We start from the raw sequence: 22,460 nt of genomic DNA, 5'->3' as shown, positions 1-22,460 counted from the left end.
CTAGCCTTTTAATTGCTTTATCTACTTTAACCCATTTTACCCGTTTTTTGGGTTGTTTACTGCGGTTTGAGTGCCGGCAAGGATAGATTCAGATAGACCCTTTAGATAGAGCAGTTAGACCAGATAGAGCAAACTATTTAATAATGCCATAGTCTTCTAAAAAAACAGCAAATCCAACCATGGCAAACCATATGTGATACTCCAAATCAATTATCACTTCCATATATTTGCAATTTCCCTTCATAACATCCAATATGCAATTCATTTCATATGCTTTACCCATATCTTTCCTTCTATGACAGTCTTCAAAATCCTATTTCCTTTCATTATATCCTGTATCTACTTGAAGCTGCCTTATTTAAATTTCTACCATCAACTTATGGTATTCCCCTAACATGCTAAGCACTCATTCATTTTTTTCCCTTCTGTCCATTTCATATTTTCCTTTTCTCTCCATTCCCACTTGCTTAAAATCTTCAATCTATGCTTATCTTCTCCCTTTGATGATCATTTTTCAGAACCAGACTTGGCAATGCCTCATATCAAAGTATTAATGTCTATATTCACTGTGACCATCATTAATGCCCTACCCTTTTTTTAGTGCTGCTTCTAATGGTATAATTCTTCTAATGATCTTGCCTGTATTCCCAGGTTTGTCCTAAATACTTTTCTTGTGAGAAAAGTTTTTTCTCTGCTCAAATTAATATGCTTCTAATTGTGTTTGGTTTAAGTTTTGTATACTAAATGTAGAGTTTGAAAAGTTAGTATTGAGCTCTTTTGAGTAGACAACTACTGATTTAAAGGGAGACTGGGAATTTGTGGGCCCCCTAAAAGCCTGTTCTTTTTGCTTTTTGCCTCTTTCCATTAATATACAGGGTGCTTTTCCTTGGTATAGTGTAAGATTTCATTTTTCTTCAGGATGGTGGGGATAACAACTGCTTAATGGGCTCATCTACCCGTAATGTGCCGCCAACTCTGTCGCGAATAGCCAGGCAGATGTCTTCCATTGTACCCCCATCTTCCCTGCCCCTCACGGGTTTGGGTCCTCTCAGCTATTCGGAGGCACCTTCACCACATAGCCCTTCGCAGAGGAGAATTGTTCACCCCTCACCTTTGTCTGCACCACTTCTTCGACGTGTCAGGTCTCCATCTCCTCCACCACCTCCAATAGCTGCTCCTCTGCTGGAAATGGGATTCTCTCTCAAGCTGGTGAAAAAAGCCATCTGTGCCATAGGTAAGTTATTTTGAGAGGGAAATATGATACATACATGGTGTGTTCAAAAAGTAAGGTGACTTTTCAAATTTTGCAGGCAACATTCATTCGATTTTCGATTTTTTTGTTTTGTTGTTTGGTTACACATGTCCCAAATATTTGTGTACGGTTTTAACAATGTAGTTTGTGATTGACAGATACAAATGTTAGACATGTTTTGGTGTGCTCGGCAATTTTCTACTATTAAAAAATTGAACCAAAGAATTTGCATAAAATTTTATGAAAAAAATGGAATTAAATGCTTTAAAATATTTGAAATGTTGACAATGGCATATGGTAAGCCTCTTCTGAGTAAAAAAAATGTTAATAAGTGGTACAAGCTCTTCCAAGATGGCCAAGAAGATGCCAATGACTAACCTTGCTCTGGATGCCCCTGCATGTCAACAATGGATGAAAGGGTTGAAGCAGTGAAGAAAATTGTGTTGAAAAATTGACGAATCACTATTAGAGAAGTTGCTGAGGATGTTGGCATATCGGTTGGCTCATGCCGGGCAATTTTTTTGGATGTTTTGGGCATGAGACGTGTGTCAGCAAAGTTTGTTCCGAAGCCGCTTAATTTTTACCAGAAGAACTGTCACATGAGCATTGCTCAGGAGCTGTTAAATGACGTCAATGATGATCCTGATTTCCTCAAAAGGATCATAACTGGTGACAAATCATTGGTATGTGGTTATGGCGTCGAAACCAAAGCCCAATTGTCCCAATAGAAGAACCCTGGTGAACCAAGACCAAAAAAAGCATGCCAAGTTACAGACCACATAATTCCTAATGATTTTACCCAACATTTTTCTCACAAACATGCAGTCCTCCACTCGATGATCCACCGCCTCCTTCACATCCCCCTTTCCCCCAAAAACTTCAACATCAAACTCATGACAAATCACTAATATAGCTAATATATAGTAGTATAGTACTAAGTCTATTTAGTGTGGGTATTAAATACTTCCACAAAGTGAAGTCTGAAACAGTAGAATATAATGTTACAGTGATTGACGGGAAAACATGACTGTTTACAAGCCTTTTTCTCATAACATCTATTCAAGTCAATATCGTGTAACTGATAAGGGTGCTGTGTTCTCATGCAGTAGTTTTGTATCTTAGCAGAAAATTCATTTTTTATCTACTGAATTTGCTTCTTGCTGTTTATACAAGCTTGTAGAATGATTAAATATTTGGGTATGGTAAATGCAATGCTTAATATTTGTTCACTTGTGCATTTTTGTGTTGAAAAATAGTGGTTTGAGGTGTATTTATAAAGGTTTTATTCTTACTATTTTGTAATACTTTTTTCAATTCCTTCATGTAACCTCCACCAAAGGTTGCTCCAGAGAAGTATCTGCACATGCAATTAACCAGTTAGCAACATGGATGGTTGAGCACCCCTGTATCACAACTGAAGGTTCTGATGGTGAAGAAGATGATGTTGAAAGGTCAAATGTTGGAGCTGCATCTATATCATCCTCATCAGGTCTTTTAGGAAGATCTCAGGTAATATCTGAAATTAGTGATGTGTAAATAATGTCTTTTCACTACAAATCGAATTTGGCAAACAGTTCATTTAATGAATTGAAAGCAGCTAGTTCGATAAACTAACCTTCTCTGTTTGTGCTCTTCCTATTTTTTGTCATGAAATTTAAAATCTATAGAAATAGAAGAAACTGAAAAAGGAATAAGAAAAATATTAGCCATAATATAAATGTATGTTTATATCAGAGCTGTGCTTGACCTTCATTAGCTTGAAATGGATATTTGCTGGATAAAAAATTAATCTAATTACCTTCAAATATCACACATCTCTACCTGAGAGTTTATATTTTTAAGTTGTGTGCAGTTTTTTCAAAATTAAATTTTGAGTTGATGTGTGTGAGATTAAAAATGTTTGTGAGATCCTCAATGGGTTTTTGCGTTAAGTGTTCTGCCTAAACAAACCATTACTTGAGGAATAATGGTACAAAAATTATGAAGTTATTACGTAGATAGGGGATTTTTAAACTATTCCTCAATAACCAGGAAATCAAGGAAAATATCGAGGAATTCATCCCCTAGGATATAAGGATGTTTTTTTTCTAATTTGAAACTTTTAATCTGAGGAAATGTCATGTTCATATCTTTCAAGAAATGAAAGTTAGGAGGCAGTATATTGTCAGGCTGGAGTATTTTAACCATTTGGGAACATTCCCAAGGATGTATTATTTAACAGTATTTAATTAATTAAAATTCTTGTGAATCATATTCCTTATTCACAAGGCACATGAACAGACACGCCGATCTTCAGATATTGAGGCTAGAATGGTTCCTGAAGCAACATTTTTGAGAAGAGGACTTGGTCCAAGGCGACGTGCTTGCTCTGACATAAGAAATTATCTGGCAGAAAGAAGTGGAAATAATTGTAAGTTATTTAGTCATCCATTATAATTTGAATTAGTATAATATGCTTTTTTCTGGAACTAAACACAGTAAAATAATATTTTCGTGTTTTAATTAAATCCCTAGAATCAAATTACTGTGACTTTTGAGTCTCCTTATTATGCATGTGATGATCTATTTCTTAAAATGATAATTGTGTGTAATATTTTAGCCTCCACAAACATATCAGACGAGAAAGCTCAAATCCTACAAGTTGTATAGAGGTTTAGGGAATTGGAATTCAATCTTGGAAAACAAGAAAAATCAGGGATAGGTTAAAACCCTGGAAATGTGTTTCATTTGGAAGTGAAATACTCAGAAATATGTATTTCTTCACTATTCTGCTTCACAGATTTGCAAAAAGTTTCCAAAATTAATTAAATTGATTATTTCTGCCTCTACTTTTAAAGTAAAATTTTGTAAACTGTTACTAAGCAAGTTGTATTGCCATATGGATGAGTTTTTTATGGCAAACTCAAAATGTGAATCTTCAGCTATCAGTATGTGTTTATTGTTATTATCTCTTTTTTATTATCTGATTTTATGTTTATTTTCCTATTTCATGTGTGTCAATGTAAATAGTTCAGACTGATGAGTTCTATGTCTTTTGACCATCTTAAATAATAAATAAATACAGTATTTGATGGCATAAAAGATGCACCAGCATGTAGGATGAACCCTAATTTCAGTAGGGCACACTCAAGAAAAAGTTTTAGCATTCTGTGTAAAAGTGTGACACCTCACCAACATGTAGTCATGTTGGATGGTACCTCAAATGGTACTATAATTTTATCCGCATTTCCTATGTGACACTGTTCCATAAAAGTTTTCTTTTGTGCATTTATAATAAATCTATGAATCCATGTTCCTTAGCATAGTCTAACCGTCTTAGTTTTTATTGAATTGTGTAGCTTGATCTCTTGTCTCCTATTGTCATATTTATTAGGGTAATTTTAGTCAAGACAAATAATTCCATTCAGTAAGAAGAGCACATGTTGTTTAGGTATGATCAAATGTTATAAATTATGATCAAATTCATTCAATTGATCACTTGCACATTGCAGAAGCAAGTGACACGATATTCACAACACGTAATAGCAATGAACTTAATAATTACAATCTCAACTATAACATTCTTCACTCAAATAATAAATTATTTATAAGTAAATATAATGTTGTCAAAATAGGTATTACTGATCATCTGGAGTGTAAAAAACATTCAGAATTCAGTGGTCACCCTTCACATATAAAATGCAGGTGTTTTTTTAACCATAATTTTGGAAAAAATGTGTATTTTATTTGTCATCTAATTTTGTATTTTAAATATTTTATGCATATATAACCAAATAATAGTCATCTAAAGTCACTCATTTTATTGCTGCTTTCTCACTCCTGAAACATCTTCTGCTTGCATCCCAAGTTCCCTTTCCTTAACCATTTTTTGCTATGCCAGAATTCAGAAAGGAAGTTCGACAGGGTGGAATGACAATGCTGTCAAGTGTGGTATGTCAGGATCAATAATTTGAAAACTCGTACTACTCTATTTACTTATACCCAGATTGCCATCCTAAAATAATTGCGGATACCTTCTGAGTTGTGTTTTTGACCCTGAGTCTGATAATGAAGATGGAATATGGTATCGTAAATAAAATTTGTGGAATAATATAACCTTAAAATCTTCCTCCTTAGCCTTTGGAGGATTCCCTGTCCGCTTCACCTTTCCCTCTGACAGCTAGTGACTCCAACTCTTCTCTCCTTTGACTACCAATATATTTGGAACATGATAATTTGCATTCCCTTACAAACCAGGCTGAATGGAAAAAATAGGAGTGAGTGTATACGAGAGAAAAATTAATTGCATTAAGTTAGCAGATGACATCTGGTTTGTGGAAAGTACAGAAAATACAGAAAAATGCTGAATCACCTGGAAGAATATGGATTAAGAATTATTTGAAAGTAGACCAAGCTAATTGAAACCAGAAAGGAAGAAGTGAGAAAGATCTCTGTGGTAGAATGACAACGAAGTAAGTAAAAGAGACAAAAAAGATGATGGCTAAGTACTTACCCTGTGCGTACTGGTTAATTTGGAGGGTTTTTCTGTACAAATGTGAAGCCTGGTCATCACAGACAAGAGAAAATTTTAAAATACAGATTTGGAGAAGAACACTAAGTCTTAAATGGCTGGATGAATTTAGAAATGAGGTTTGAAGGGAGTTGGTGATGAAAGACACTTACTGAAATGGGAAATTCTTATTTGAGGGAAGTACCGTAAGGAGAGGAAGGAGAAAAAAAAAGTTGAATGACTTCAAGCAAGAAAGATTTTATGCCAGCTTGAATTGGATAATGGAGGACAGGGAGGGCTTGAATATGCCTGTATTCTTGTATGACAGACTGCGTGTAATAATGTTTGTCTTCATAATGAATATCAGTACCTTTCTGATTAGTTGTACTATCATCATTTTATTTTTGGATGCATCATTGTTGCTTAATTTTCATTGCATATTTTAAAATTTTGTTTTACTCTGAATAAGATCCTCAGGATTGTGCATCAGCTTGAGGTATTTCTGCCTTAATGAAATAAGGACAATTTGCACTTTTCCACAGTTTATTTAACGTACGACGCATTTCAACTCACAGAGTCATCATCAGGTGCAAGACAAACTAAATAGTAAGGAGTCCTTATTTATATGTACTTTTTTATTTATATGTACTTTTTTTTGTACCTGATGATGACTCTGTGAGTTGAAACGCGTCGTACGTTAAATAAACTGTGGAAAAGTGCAAATTGTCCTTATTTCATTATGATGAACTTCCACAACCTGAAGCCTGAATCTGTTGAACTTATTTCTGCCTTGTTAGGGGATATTGGAATGACACTTGTAGCTTTGTATATGAACTGATACTTATGCTTATGAGTTTGTGAAATGCCGAAGGTTTTTTTTTTTAATTTAACCCCTTTCCTTGTCTTAAAATTATACCCAAGCTAATGACTTTGGGGATTGGGATGGTATGGTGGCTAATGTGCTGGTTTCTCACCCCCAAGGCTTGGGTTCTAATCCCAGAGGTAACAGAATTTTTAGTGGTATCTCGATCCTTACTTGAGTTAAGTGAGTGTACCATGTGTTGGATGGGGTGCTAAACTTTGGACCCCTTGGTGCCCATCATTAAGAGAAGGCTTATGCCATTGCTGATTGTTTCTCATTCTGAACATTCTACCTGTACCAAATTTCCCACCTTTCTCAAATGGCACCAGTGACCTTAGCTTTTAGTCATCTTCCTTAATTGCAGTCAGCTAGCTGATGATTTTAGTTGCTATATCACCCTAAAAAGTATACTTTTGAGTTTATATTTGAGTTGTCTTGTACTCCAAATTATAAGGAATCATGGTCAAGTGATTTTAATTGATGGTACACATCCAAACCATAGTTGATGGGTAGGAATAAGAATAACTTAGATATGAGGATACACATTTTTCCTTGTAATACACTTCTGCGTAGTCAATATCTAAAGTATGGTATTTGTTTCCCATAGCCCAAGAGCGGGAGAGCCGTGAGCGTGATCGTGATAGAGAAAGGTTGCATGTTCGTGGTGAGGCACATCCTTTGTATGGTTTCTCAGGGCCAGATATGGAGAGTGGTGAACCAGATGAGGGATCAGATATGATATTAGACTTCTATGATGTGGTCAACCCATATGGAATGGTATGTATTAATGACACAGTTATACATAATAATGCAATGAAATAAAATAATGTTATGCTGTATTGGGTAACTTTGTTCTAGATCCTAATCCATGTGTGTTGACGGCTTATGAATCATTTATATGCAATAATGAGGGTAAAGTTACTTATGCTTACATTTCCATGTCACAGTTTCCGACTGACTCTGTTCAGCTGACTGGAGGACCTTCATCTGTGTGCGGAATCTGCTTTGTGCCCTCATCGTATCTTGCTGGGCACATGATTTCTTCTCACCCTGGTTGTGGCCAGTTGTGGGGTGCTGGTTCTTGTGGAAATATCATAGGTTTGTGCTATATTTTTATGTATTTGATGCAGTCTTGTGTAATTTCGTGGGTCATTCATTTAGTCCTTAAGAAAAAATAGAAAAAGAAATTATTTTGGGTAATTTTTTTTGTTTATAAACATAGTATTCTTTTAGCTTGAAATACTTTTCCCAGCATTTCCACAACTGTCCAAAAGCTGTTAAGCTGTCCAAAAAGTAGGATTTTGGAAGGTTCTCAAAATAGGCATCTGTATGGACGATGACCTCATTTGATGTGAATCGTTTTCCACCAAGCCATTTTTCCAAGTTTGAAAGTAAAGAAATTCACTAAAGGCTAAATCTGATAAATTTGATGGATGTTGCAATAATTCTGTAAATCCATAATTTTTGCCATCAAACTGCACAGGTTTGCACCTGTGCATTGTCTTGATGAAGGAGAATTTTTCTCTTTACCAAATGAATACTTTTTTCTTGATTTCTTCATCCAGGTGGTGCAACAATGACTCATAATACTCTACTTTTATCATTAGTCTTTTTTACAAGTATTCGCTGTAGATGATTGGGCATGCATCACAAAAACCGGCCATTACCTAGTTGACTTATATTGCTGTCTTTGCATTCTTCGGAGATGAATTGCCCTAAGAATTCCACTGTTGTGACTGTTGCTTTGTCTCTGGAGTGTAGTAGTGTAACCATGTTTCATTTGCAATGATCTATCGACATAGAAACTTGTCAGGATTGCAACGGGAAAGTGCTGAACCAACCTCTGATTCAACCATATGATTGTGTTTGTTCTCCAATAGGAGCAAATGCTGTGTGCCTATCATGCCGGGATTTTTTTCATACCTAATTTTTCATGCAAAATTAAAAACTCGGTGATATGTGACACGTGTGTCTGTGGCGTCAACTAATTTGCAAATTTTGATTCTTTAATCACTCAAAACCATATTGTAGATTTTGTCAATCGTTTCATAGGAAGACTTTTCCACTGGATGTCCTGAACAAGGGTTATCATCTGTGGATGTATGCCACGTTTTAACTCATTCATTCAAATATTAAAATTCGCAAACACAGGAGCAGATGTGCCACTAACTTCATCCAACTCGGCTTTGATCTCTTTCGGTGTTAAACCTTTTAAATGAAGTGTTTATTCATGGCATGAAGCTCATTTTTTTTTATTTTTCTAAATAAACAAAAGTTTATAGCTTCAATTACCAATGAAAATTAAACCATATGGTGGATATAGCTGAAACTTTAACAGCAGTCTTACAAAAGATGAGTCTCAATGAAGGAAAAATAACTTTTTTAATACTGCTGGCTGTTTTTCCTATGCTCTTGGATTTTCTAAGGAGTTTTTGAATGACCCATGTATGAAAGAGAAATAAATGGGTAAATTTGGTGGGTTGACGAGTGAAACCCAAACATCTTTGATCATACATTTTCTATGTGGATTTCAATATGAGATATGGACTCACACGAGTATTTTTAATTTTAGGCACCAATTACCTGATGTGTTATGCCTGTCAGAATAAATATAATACACAGTATCAGTGCTTTCCCAGGATCTATGAATCTCAGCAAAATCAAAACTTTGACATTCCACCATCAACCATGGCTCAAGTGATTGCACCAGATCTGATGTCATCAGGTATTATTCCTGATGAAGGTATGTGGTTTTACTGATTTTGTATCGGCTAATGTAATTACTTATTATCGTAATACCTTTCTGTTAAACTTTTTAATTATTCTTAACATAAATGCTTCTTGTTCTTTTTACAAGTAGCATTTATGTTTATTATACCAGTACAAGTGGGTCGCAGTAGTCCAGTGGGTAGAGCTTTGGACTGCTGACCAGAGGGTCCCGGGTTCGATTCCCGGGTAAGGCACTCTGGGCACCTGCAGCTCCACCCAAGCTAAATTGATTTTTCGGGTACCAGGTCTTCCTGGGAAACCATTACCGGCACAGGGAAAGGAACTGGCCCCCCTATCCTGATGTGTGAATTTTCACACGCCGTATAGGGCTTAGTACTGGGTGATCTCTACCATCACCAGCTAAACCAACCTTCGGGCTGATTACTGTGTTTATGGTTTTTTTTATACCAGTACAAATATGGTCTGATTTAAAATTGGAGACCTATATTTGGTAGATTTAACCCCAACTATGATATTCAAATGTAGATTTAAATCCGTTGGGTATGAAATAGTGTGCCATGAGAAGAAAAAGAAGTAAATTGTGATATTTTAATGATGATTCAAAGATTTTTTTGAGGGTTTGTTCTAGTTCAACAGCTAACTCCACTGTTTTCCTCAGGGCTCCTTGAATGTTTATAGCTTTTGCATTATTCATATTATCATTTGGAATTATTGTTTAGTATTACAGTAAACCAAAACAACTTCACAGTTCATTTAATTTTACTGTTGAAATTTCTTTTTTTAATTACAGAAGTGGAAATGCCTGGACCAGACATTAGTGCCAAATATGCGGAAGGAATGGAAAGTTTTGCAAAATTAGCTCCATATTTGGGGTTGAATGAAAGAAAACCTATTCCAGATCCCATATTATTTAAAGAGTCTGATCCTTTGGGAGCATCAACTGTCCCCTCAGTCACTGTTGAAAGTAAATCAGATGGTAGGTTAACTGCTATTTTTAGCTATATAATTTGGGTAGAGGTAAAGTTTGGGTGGTACATAATTGTAATGCTACAAGTGTATGTTGAGCAAATTTATAGTAAATAAAAAAATATAACTGTCATGTACTTTTAAACTTTTAGGCTTCACTTCATGGAATTGTTTGATGTCAATATTAATTTAGTTTGTAATTTTCCACAGATTTTATTTTAAGGTACAATGTGTTTAATCGACTTATGGTATCATAAGACCTGATGATGCCACAAGTCGGTGAAATGCATTGTGCCTTTAAAAAAGTCTCTGGAAAATTACAAACTCATTTAATATGGACATAACTGTCATGGTTGATTAATGTAATTTGGATTGTGTAATCATGTATAGCACATGTTATGATCATACTTTCATTCAGTTATGACAATCATGCTTTACAGGTCATTTAGATATCATGGTATTCCATTATACAACCATCAGTAGAAATTTGTGTGTACTGGTGTGAATCGTTGTTACTTCATTGTAGTCAGTCAAGTGCAGTTGTAAGTCACTACTATCTGATGGTTTAATTGGTTTATCTACCATCTTATTGCTTTTTGATAAAGAAACTGTACTTTCAATGAGTGAGTAATTTCATCCTTTTTAATAGGTAGCATCCAGAAGCCTCTATAGGGATATAGCTTGTCATTAGATTATGGTGAAAATTCTGGAGCCAAATTAAGAGTTTAGTGAAGTGATTGAAGTGTTAATTTTTTGATAAAATAATGGAAAACTCTTTAGAATATTAGATCCTTGGTCTGTTGTGAAACTTTTATCTGAAACTGAGAGCCAGAAATGGGGGAAATGAATATATTCAAAGAATACACGTAATATGGATAAGTTTTGTTAAGACTTTGAAATATATTAGTGTAAAACATTTTGTAACCATATTAACAGAATTTTTAATGTTTTGAGTTTCAATAAATTTCAAAAATGAAAAATACTTGTAGGGTCTATTGAATGTGAAAGAGAATTAACAAAAAAAATATAGGTACTCATCATACATTCATTTAATGTGCATTTGTGGACATTTTGGAGGGATGGATTGTACTGTGAGAGGTCATGAAGGAGGCTTCAGCTAGTTGGGTTCTGAAAGGAGCATTTTAATTATAATAGTAAAAATGTAATTTATTTTTTCATTAGTCATGGGTACTGGAATGTGTCAAATTGCAGGAGAATGTGCAACATGTACGATATACTCCCATAAAATAATGCACAGAAAGTATCACAATTGTATAAAATTTTAAAAAATATAGTAAGTGTATCACAAGTCCTTTACATTATAGATTCCAACCCCGAAGAACAATTTTTAAGTTATGCCTAAAATTCTGTTTAGGTAATTTTCTGATTTGTTGAAAGATATGATAATAAATGAGGTATGTCCAGAAAGGAGCTAGCCATGCAGTATTTTGTGAAAAATAGGCTACCTAGGACTATGAGACCTTAGTCCCCCTTCAAAGTACTGCCCTTGGGACCCAAAGGGGAGGGTTGAGGGACTAAGGCCTCATTGTTCTGGGTAGGTTATTTTTCTTAAAATATTGCATGGCTGGATACCTTCTACACAAGTCTGGTAAATAATGAAATATAGGTGTGGCTCTGTAAGAGGGTATTAGAATTTTAACGAATTTTATTTCTGGCTCTAGTCAGGTAAATATGTAATGAATCGCTAGTTAAAAAATAGTTGAGCTGCTGCTTCTGAACTACTATAGTACAATGAATTATTTATAAAGAGAGGAGATTTAAAATCTTCAAAGTTTTTGAAAGAGAGGTTTCCCTGTGGACCTGATAGATACTGGTTTGACTACAGATATGGTGATCTTTCTAAAGTTATGTTTCGTTCAATATTATTTTCTGGTGGATTGCATTTTCATTAATTTTTTGTCTAACTTTCCAGTCATTTTTAGAACGACCTCATTGGTCAATAATATGAAACGCAAGAGTCTTGGAGAACAAGCTGCACTTTTACGGTCATCTCAGGACCGAATCACTGCACTCCAAAGGACAGCCACCGCAACCAAGATATTGGTGGCTCGCTCCATTACTCTAACAGTTCTTTCTCTCCTCTCATCCAGGTGATTATCCCAGTGTATTTTTTTCCTTTTAGAATTATATTGAACAACCATTTTTGTGGCTGCACTTCAGCTAATCCAATTTCTTGTAGAATTGTACAAAGGGTTTTCGAATTATTGATCTTCAGGTAGCGTATTTTATGGCATATAAGATGGGCCTTGTTTTCCAAAATTATGATTCAAAAAGTTACCCGCATCTTTTGTGTAAAGTTAAAATTGGAAAATGCCAGCACAATGAAATTGAACTGTACACTTAGCCTCTAGGGGTAAAAATTGATTTGAAACTCAATTTACATCACTCCCCATCTTCTTTTACAAAATACACCGAGCAATATTTCCTCAAAAGAGCATATTAAAGTATATTTTCCCCAGCAGGCCATTTTGTAACACTTGTTCAAAATCAAAACCTTGACCAACACTATCAGTTCAGCAATCCATTGATCCCATATGGCCACTTTTAGTAAAGCCATTAAGAATACCACGCATTATACTACTGCTCTGAAGGATTTTGTTCTTAATGATATATAATGCCACCTCTGAAGACAATGGTTGGGTTTGTCCTCAAAATGTGTTCAGCATTTTAACCCAGTGAGGGGCCCTTGAATCCTTAACCTATTATGCTAATCTTCATGTTCATTGCTAGAATGTAAATACTTCATACTGTAATTTAAAAGAATTATTTGATGGTGTATTCAACTATATTGTATTACATTATATTATATTAAATAATATCATAAATAAATTAGTAATATTATTACGAGGCATGATCATAAACTAAGGGCTGTTTGGTCACAGGAAAAAATATACTAATATGAAACACATATTTTTGGCACTTTTAGTTTGCTACAAACCTACTTCACTTTTCTACATAATCGCCGTTCACTTCTAAGCATTTTTCGTATCGCTATACCAGCTTCTTTAACCCCTCTGCATAGAAGCTCGCCGCCTGAGAGTTGAACCAATTGGCAATGCCGTTCCTGAGTTCCTCTTCGGATTCGAAACGTTGTCCTCCAAGCCACTGTTTCAAGTGCAAGAAGAGGAAGTAGTTGCTAGGTGTAAGGTCAGGACTGTACAGTGGGGGGCCCAAAAACTCTCGTCCGCTGGACATTCTTCGCTCTTTGTGGTGGTCGTTGAGCATTTTCGGTACCCACCTTGCACACAATTTGTGGTATCCAAGGTTTTCCGTGACAATATTGTAGACAGCAGTGCGTCCAAGTTGAGGAAATCGTCCAGCCAGGCCATTAATCGTCAATCGACAATCACATAGCAGTTTTTGTTCGATTTTTCGAAACAATATAATCGGTCAGAATACTGGGCCTGCTACTTCGCTCTTCGTCATGGGCATTTGTTTGTCCATTTTTAAAATCACGGCACCATTGTCTAACCTTTCCTTCACGCATAACTATAGGTCCATAAACTAGACATAACTCCCGATGAATTTCAGCAGCTGACAATCCTTTTGCATTCAAGAATCGTATGACAGAACGCACTTCATAGCTGGTGGGATGAACGATTGTCGTGGACACTGTTGTTTGCATTCACGGACAAGCAAACGACTTCTGAAACAAACAAATGCTGCTCTACCTTCTCAATGAATCAGTAGATGGCGCTGCAGGAGTGAAACTGTGTTCTGAAGCACCAACATTTAAATTAAGCAAATGGCCCTTACTTCATGAATATGCCTTGTATTATAAATTGATCAAAACATGTGGTAAACCACTAATCATCATATTAAATTTATTGAACTTATTTACGAATTCATATCAAATACCACTATTTGATGCTTATGAATGGTAAAGTTAAATGTTTTCCATTGTTTCATGACAACAGCGGGTCATCTTGTAACATTGCTGATGGCCTCCGTGCCATGGGGCTTTCTGACATACGCAAAGTAGTTCACCTGATGAGTCTGGTGGCCACAGGGAGGGTGGAATTGGAGGCACAGTCTGGACAGCCAGCTTCCATGGGCGTGTTATCCACCACAGGAAGGACAAAAGTGGGTGTTGTGTCTTCTCCACTGCTGCCAACACTTGGTGGTCTCTCTCACTTGGCAAACCATCTTCCTCCCCCCGCGGCTGCTGCTCTCTCCTATTTGAGCACAGCTATCGCAGCTCTTGCTCAATCGGATCCATCTGCTTCATCACTGGTTGTTCAGATGTGTACTAAGGTATGTGTTTGGTACATCATAAATTTAATCATGTTTAATTTACTGGCAATACATCTGATCATGTCAATTTCACCATAAAGAGAGATCTCTATCAGAAATATTGTGTCAGTTGCTTAGAATTCAAAGAAAAGGCTCTGTAGAAATTAATTTGTGTTTTAGTCTATGTTTGTCTTTAATTTAATTTGTGTATCTGTTTTAAAATAGAAATGATATAATAAAAAGTATCAAGTATACTCATAAGAATTTGTAGTTCGTTTATGTATCATGAGGGGTGTGGTAGTTCAGTTGGACTGCTACCAGTAGGGCCAAGGCCTGCTTCTGGGCACCTAAGCTTAATCCAATTCAAGTGATTTTTTTTTAGTCCCAGATCTTTCTGGGGAACTGTAAGTGGTGAAGGGAAAAGAACTCGTCCCCCTACCCTGATGCATGAATTTCACACGCCTTCAGGATTAGTAGAAGTAGTGATTTATCCTTGCCTATCAAATCAACATATGGCTTGATTTCTATGTTTACATTTTTCATGGCTTAAGCATAAAACATTTCTCCTAATTGTGGTGAAACTTTTTGGGAGTGAGTATCTTATAAGATACATTTTTAGTTTGGGAGCAATGGGATTTCTCTAGCTTAAAAAAATTAATTTGAGCTACGGGTGAGCTGATCCAGGTTTTATTCCATTTGCAGCATCACACCCTGGATTTTGGATCTTGATTATTTGAATCCTAAAAGTTTTTTGATGAATGTAAATATGATAAAAATGTTATAATTAAAAGGTGATTAACTATTGATAACCTTATAAGGTGACCGAATCCAGGCTACTTTGGTAAAAATATGTAAAATAATTACATATCAATCAATTTTTAATAATAATATTGTATTAATCCCAGGACTTGGTACATCCAGTTTAAGATACATCCCAACCGTATTTTCTTGTGTACTAGTGACATGAAATTAGGTCTCTTAGAATTTATCAGAGTAAAAAGTAAGTACCCTGAGGTGATTTCATACTTTAAAGGGGAAAAACTATATATATTTTATTATCTGAGAAAAATGGGTTAAAGAATTTAGATTCTGCTTTACTATCCTATAACTTCATGTCTTATATTTGTACAACAAATCCTTGGACAAATAAATTGATTGATTGATAACTTAGACATTTTGGAGAGCAATTCAAATATATGGGGTACTGTTCTGTATTGATTTTTTTTTGTGTGTCATGACCATGTACATCCATATGTATATGTTTGGATTTTGCTTATTCATTTTAATTTTGAATAAATAAATTATAATTTTTTTTCATTCTTCAAGTGTTTGGCTTCTTCTTGGACTACGTGGGGCAATTAATTTGTTGAGCTTTTAAATTATTGATATTTTTTTCTATCAGTATTAATGATGTGATTTGAAGAATGATGAGTGACTTTCATTCACCATCTTAAGAGGCTATTATTATTTCTTTTGTAGAATTATCATTAAGATAATCATCAAAGGAATAAGTCGTGTGAACATGTAATGAGGTTTCAATGCAACAATTTCAGAGCGTAAAAATCATTCGCCTTGACTGGGACTCGAACCCAGTCAAGCCCCAAAATTTCAGAGTTTAAGAGGACGCCTCGGTAGCTTAAGTGGCTAAAGCACTCGACCGGATATTGAGGGATCTGGGTTCGAGTCCCAGTCAAGGCGAATGATTTTTACGCTCTGAAATTGTTGCATTGAAATGCACATTAGCGGATGACTCCGTTAAAAGTTACTGTTGCGGCATCTCCCACAGTTTCTTTGGAATATGTAATGAGGTGTTCATGGCAAATAAAATAAAATTAATCATTCCAGTGAATGTATTAAAACTGGGTGGATTGTTGCAATTTTTTCCTCTGATATCATATATTAACACCCTATTTTTTGGAAACATTTGAAAAAGTTGGGAATTTTAAGTTCATGAATACTGAACGTACTCTGTTGTGTTTGTTGAGGTACCATGTGTTTGAAGCTAGTTTCTTTTAATATAATTTTCATGTTCAAATCATTACAATGTTGTTTGCATATGGTGTAACATTTTTACAGGAACTAATGGCTGCTGCCATGGGAATGATGAATCCCCCATCACTATATAAGAAAGGTTCCCGTAGTTCAACATCTGGTTTTGCAGTAACGCAAGCCCTTGTAAGTCTGCTAGCATCTCACCGTGGAAATTCACTCACTGGATCTCAGAAAGGTGCTCAATAATAATATTTAATTATTTATTATGTCTATTCTCTCTAAAAATTATTCATGCCAAAATTATTATTTTTTCAATTGCTTCAAGTGACTTTGCATGGGTCTTTTATGAGAATATACGAGGGCGGTTCAAAAAGTACCAGTGTTAGAAATGAAGAAACCATTTTTTTCAAAAACGTTTTTTTTATTTTTCAACATAGTCCCCTTTTAGAGAGATACATTTCTCCCAACATTCCGGCCATTTTTTTAACCCCTCCAAAAAATAGTTTTTTTCGAACTCTCCAAAATACGCCTCTGTCTCGAACTTCCTCATTTAAGCTAAATTTTTTTCCTGCGAGCCATTTCTTCATGTTAGGGAATAAGAAAAAGTCGCAGGGAGCCAGATCGGGTGAATACGGGGGGTGCAGCAGCAATTCATAACGTAGTTCATGCAGTTTGGCGGTGACAACTCCGGATGAATGTGCTGGTGCGTTATCGTGGTGAAACAGCACCTTCTTTTTCGCTAAATGCGGCCGTGTCTCCTCCTTATTTTTTTCAAAGCAGTCCAATAACTCACTGTAGTATTTCCAAGTGATCGTTCTTCCTTTTTCTAAAATATCCCTGAGGATGACGCCATTTGCATCCCAAAAAACCATCGCCATGACCTTTCCGGCCAATCGGACCATCTTCGCCTTCTTTGGAGCAGATTCACCGGGAGAAATCAATTGTTTTGATTGTTGCTTAGTTTCTGGTGTGTAATGATGAATCCAGGTTTCATCAGCAGTGATAACTCGATGCAAAAACACCTTCGGATCTTAAATTGCTGCAAACACTGCTTCGAAGTTGACAGCCGGATCAGCTTGTTGTCCACCATGAGCAATCGCGGCACCCATCGGGCCGACAATTTTTTCATCGCCAACTTATCATGTAAAAAATTAATTGTCGTTCCGGTCGACATACCCATGGCCTCTGCTACTTCACGCACTTTCGTTCGTCGATCAGCCAGAATCATGGCGTGGACTTTTTGAATGATTTCCTCGGTAACCACGGGTGCGGGGCGTCCTAGTCGCTCCTCATCAAAAACAGATGTTCGCCCATGTTTAAATTTGTTGAACCAATATCTAACTGTGACAAAGTGTCACCATAAACAGCATCCAACTTTGCTTTTATCTCCTCGCATTTCTTCCCATCCAAAAACAAAAAGCGAATTACCAAACAACACTGCTCTTTTTCCATCTTAGCGAAAATCACGAAACACATCTTACTCGAGTGGCTGCCAAATCCAAACCGACCTTTAAATAAGTCTGAAATTTGTTTCACCATCGTTTGATAAATAGCAGCACACGATGATAACGTAACTTCCCTCAGGACCACCCTTTGTCGTCAAACACGGGTACTTATTGAACCACCCTCGTATACTTTAAAAGCCTTGACTTTGGTTGCTTTTAACATAAAATAATATTGAAAGCTAAATTAATACAATGAACATCAAAAACATTAGTTAGAATTCATTCCTTCTGAGACAGAATGTTGCTTAGCATCTCCTTCATGCTAAAATTATTCATGTTATTTAAGTGAAAGTAATGTGAGTGTTAGAGGACAACAACAAGTACTATTCAAGGATTAATAAATAATAAAATCTTGAGTTTTGTAGCAATCTCTTGTTGCAGTTTAGGATTGTTATAGATGATTCTAGTCTCCAAAGTAGCTTATATCCTTTCAGTTTCTGAGACAGGACTTTGATCGTATTGATGCTGAAGAACAGAAGTGCATTGAAGAATAATCCAGCCTTAAGATTTCTTGTTTTTTTAATATTTTGTACTTATTTAGGTGTTAAGTATATCTCCCTACTTTTGAACTCATTCCCATTCCCTGCTGAACTTCTTTGTGAAATGTGTTGTCTGCAGTTTAACTTCATGGAATTTAAACAACATATTGAAATGAAATAAGTACCTTTGTAATTCCACACACACTTTATATACATGTCTTCATTTGTCTTTTTGTAAATTAAGCTCACTCTCTCCCTGGTTGTGTGCAATATTAGCTAATGATGTTTATCATTAATGTTTGATTTTTACCAGGGGAAGAGAAACAATCATCGGGACCATCTTTGGAACTTGCAGATGCATTAGCAGCTTGTGTTTTATCATCCCGGCTCGCACCATCCTATCGTGAATGGGCTTCACAGCAATTGGTAAGGACCTTCATTTCAGAGGGATTATGTTTGAGCCATCATCTGAGCCACTTAAAAGAATTGCTATGATAAGTTAAGATTGGATTGAAGGAACTTTTTATTCAATGTTTAATTCCAAAATTTCAATTTGTTCTGAAAAAATAATGGAAAATTCCTTTCTTTTGTTATTAATTGCACCGACTGATATCTGAAGATGTTGTTTATATAGGGATTATGTCTGTCACTAGCTTGGACCAATTTTAGTGTTAATCGTAAGGTTTCAATGACAGTATCCTAAACATTGATAATCTGGTGGCCCTTTCATGCTAGAGCTTGTCAAATTGGAATCAGTGTATTTTGTGATTTTTACCTTTGGATTGCTCTACCACAGTGAATGTAAATTTAAAATCTTACAAATTATTATTATATGTTTGACAAAGCATAATAGTAATATATTTATTGTCCACTGACTATACAGAATATGTAACAATAGGAGTCGTCAAACTGAAAGAAAAGTACGAAATACCTGTGCATATCAGCACTATGAAAAATACCTGAAAAGAATATGTACATTAAATTATGTGATAAAAAAATGCAATGCAACTGCTTTTCATTCATAAATTCATTCATTGGATAATAACACTTCATTAGGAATAGGTCTTCAGTGAGTTTCAATTTGTAACTACATAATGTATCACTCATTTTCAAAAATTCTGGTAGTGTGCTATAAATTCTGACACCCATTGTAATTGGGCTGTTATATCAAATTACTGATTTATGATAAATAGTGTGGATCTGGTGATGATTTCTTTTTCATTATTAATGAATATTACTATCAATGTGAAAGAGATTGATATTATTTTTTATGAAGTCATATATTGCAAATATATTCATGGACTGAATGCAATGAACATTTAATTTTCTTAAATAATTTTGATAACAGCATATTTTATTGATAAAGCTTTTGTCCAGCAACATGGATAACTAGGAAGATCTGGAAATTCTTTTAGACGGAAAAGTGAGGGAAATTTTGAGTAAAAATTTAGAAATATTATATAGACCAATGTGTTTGGACATGCTGAAACCATTGATGAGACCTCTCTTATTGCCTGCATTCTACTCCTGATGCAATAATAAACAGTGGCTTGTGGGGTTAAGTTTATAGAAGTAATTGATTCATAGTTTCCAAATTGCTCATTCCAGGTATAAGGATGGTCATCCAGTGCAGAAAATTATACATAAATATGCCTTCCCAATTTTGTCCGTGGATTGAAAACTAAATAATGTTGGTTTGCAATAAAAAGAAAATTTTATTTTGATCATGACATCTAAAAGTGGAATTATTTCACACTGCATTTGTTGCCTTTGGCTGAGCAGTTCATTTTTTGCCCATGAGAGAAAAAATGCTCATTGTACATCATAAATTCTTTATTTTATAATAGTGTGGTAGAAATGAATTTTCATGAACCCATATATTTTATAGGAATGATTTCTAATCAATTGACCACTTTTTTTGAAGGAATTAATATTGTTCTTTCAGGTTAAATGTCTATCATCAAGTGCTTCTACATCTCATCACCAAAGGAACGAGTGCATTAATTATGCTGATCTTGCCGGAGTCCTCCAAAAGTGCCCGGTTTTGGAACTTGAAGGCCATGACAACAGAGTGGCTTCATCAGCCTGGCATAGCAAGAAGGAACTCTTGGCTACTTGGTATTGTGATTTGTCACAATTTTCTATGTCAAATTCATATTTTTAAGTATCTTATTGTCAGAGTAGAAGGCCATTACCGGTATACGTTCAATGCAAATTCCTAATCCTTTTCAGTGGTTACGATGGCACTGTTCGAGTATGGTGTGTGGCTAATAAGTCACAGTCTTATTTAGAACATACCCTGGTCTTCTATAAATCTGAAGACATATATGGGAGTGAACTATATGGAAAATCTATATCACACCTTGGTTGGTCATCTTCCGGGAAATATTTGGCTGCAGCAATGGAGAACATTATAAACATTTGGATCTTGCCAAGTAAGTGATGTACGACATGATTGATGATAAAGGTAGAGGTATGGTGAATAAATTCTTTGTGTCTAAGGCGTACAGTACTTAAAAATTCTAAATTTTAAAATGCTTTTAGCTATTGGGTTCATAGAGCTTTCATTTGATCAGTCTTAAGCAGAAAATTTAATAATTTTTCAGTCCCAAGATTGCTTGAATGTAGCCATCCATCTTCCCAATACATGTTAAGATTTGTTGTGTGTGTTATCAATGGTGAAATAGGGTGAAAACAATTATTGTTATGAGGGAGGGGGGAAATTAGTGTTCAGAAAGGGATTGTTCACTGAAGGTGTTGTTAAATGTCAGCCTCTTGATAGCGAATTTGTCAACAGTGGGTATATATAAGACCAGTTTGTTTGTAGCCCTGGCACTTGCATTTAAGAGGCACATAATGATGGTTGGTTTCCAGGGAAAGGATGTAATATAATGGAAATTAAATGTAAGATGTGAAGGACAATAGATGTCTAAGGAAAAGATTCAAAAAATAGGGAAAAGGACAAGAAGACATAACTTTCTTTGAACATATTAATTGCCCAGTGATATATGTAATTAGATTATACTCGTGCTTCAAAATATTATTTCAGCCATAGGGCTGAAGAGTCTTTACTGTCCAAATGACCTTGAAATTTCTTATCGAGAAAGTGTCTAGGTTAAAAAATCATTTGTTATTGTTGACATGTGCATTTACTTTAAGTGAAAATTTTGTTGCCCTGGGATGTGAAAAATGGGGGTGGAAGCTTCTTGTGAATCTTGGTCAAACCTTCCTGATAATTTGGTAGTAGTTATGCAACCATCACTGAAAGACATTGGCTTTTTTTTGTGTAGACTTGTTTCCATTGTCATATGCATTGACTTTTAGTTGAAATTACTATTTAAAGGGAAATATTTCAACTTGGAGGAAGAAATTTCATCTGATATCCTCTTATGAACTATTTCTTTTTATGCCATGTATCGAAATTGCAAACTTTTCTTACTACAGGCTGAGTTACTTTCTTGTACGTGAAAAGCATCTTATGATACATTGTCTCTCATTGAGTTATTCATTCTTAACATTTGATCATAATAATTTCAGTTTAAATGATTTCAAGTGTAGCATTCCGAGAATTGGTAATTATTTTCAGTTCTCCACATTTTGTAAATTGTAGGCTACCCTGTCTCCTGGCTTCTTAGACTTTGAAGTAAAATTTTCATTTGTCTCTTAACATTCCATAGTTTAGTTGAAATTATCATTAAACCAGAAATTATTTACGAGTTATGGTTAGGCAGCCATTTTGTACTGGAAGTTTTCATCAGAGTTTTCAAGTGAGGTATCCAGCTCTCTTATTGTAAACTGGTAATTTTTGCATCATAATTCAAGGGCAACAGTGTAATTGTAATTGAAAACTTTGAATGAACCTCTCTAATTTTTAATGCACAGGAAAAGTTTTTACTTTAAAAGAACAATTTATATTGTTTTGCTACCTTTT

The 22,460-nt window shown here is 35.2% G+C and overlaps 1 protein-coding gene across 1 annotated transcript in view; it reads left to right on the top strand.

Annotated features, from left to right (window-relative positions):
- LOC139695406 (probable E3 ubiquitin-protein ligase HERC1) overlaps positions 1–22,460 on the top strand; it is a 132,131-nt gene that overhangs the window by 67,476 nt on the left and 42,195 nt on the right. The window contains exons 40-52 of the mRNA XM_071594142.1: positions 919–1,234; positions 2,592–2,761; positions 3,521–3,662; positions 7,211–7,380; positions 7,551–7,701; positions 9,176–9,346; positions 10,124–10,309; positions 12,233–12,410; positions 14,238–14,574; positions 16,630–16,780; positions 18,843–18,955; positions 20,475–20,647; positions 20,762–20,964. Of these exons, the coding sequence (XP_071450243.1) occupies positions 919–1,234; positions 2,592–2,761; positions 3,521–3,662; positions 7,211–7,380; positions 7,551–7,701; positions 9,176–9,346; positions 10,124–10,309; positions 12,233–12,410; positions 14,238–14,574; positions 16,630–16,780; positions 18,843–18,955; positions 20,475–20,647; positions 20,762–20,964 (2,461 nt within the window). The remainder of the gene's footprint in view (positions 1–918; positions 1,235–2,591; positions 2,762–3,520; positions 3,663–7,210; positions 7,381–7,550; positions 7,702–9,175; positions 9,347–10,123; positions 10,310–12,232; positions 12,411–14,237; positions 14,575–16,629; positions 16,781–18,842; positions 18,956–20,474; positions 20,648–20,761; positions 20,965–22,460) is intronic.

This window comes from Hetaerina americana, unplaced genomic scaffold (assembly GCF_022747635.1).
Source record: "Hetaerina americana unplaced genomic scaffold, ioHetAmer1.1.p SCAF_6, whole genome shotgun sequence".
Lineage (NCBI taxonomy): Eukaryota > Metazoa > Arthropoda > Insecta > Odonata > Calopterygidae > Hetaerina > Hetaerina americana.
The sequence above is the reverse complement of the archived record's forward strand: the minus strand, read 5'-3'. Positions and strand labels throughout refer to the sequence as shown.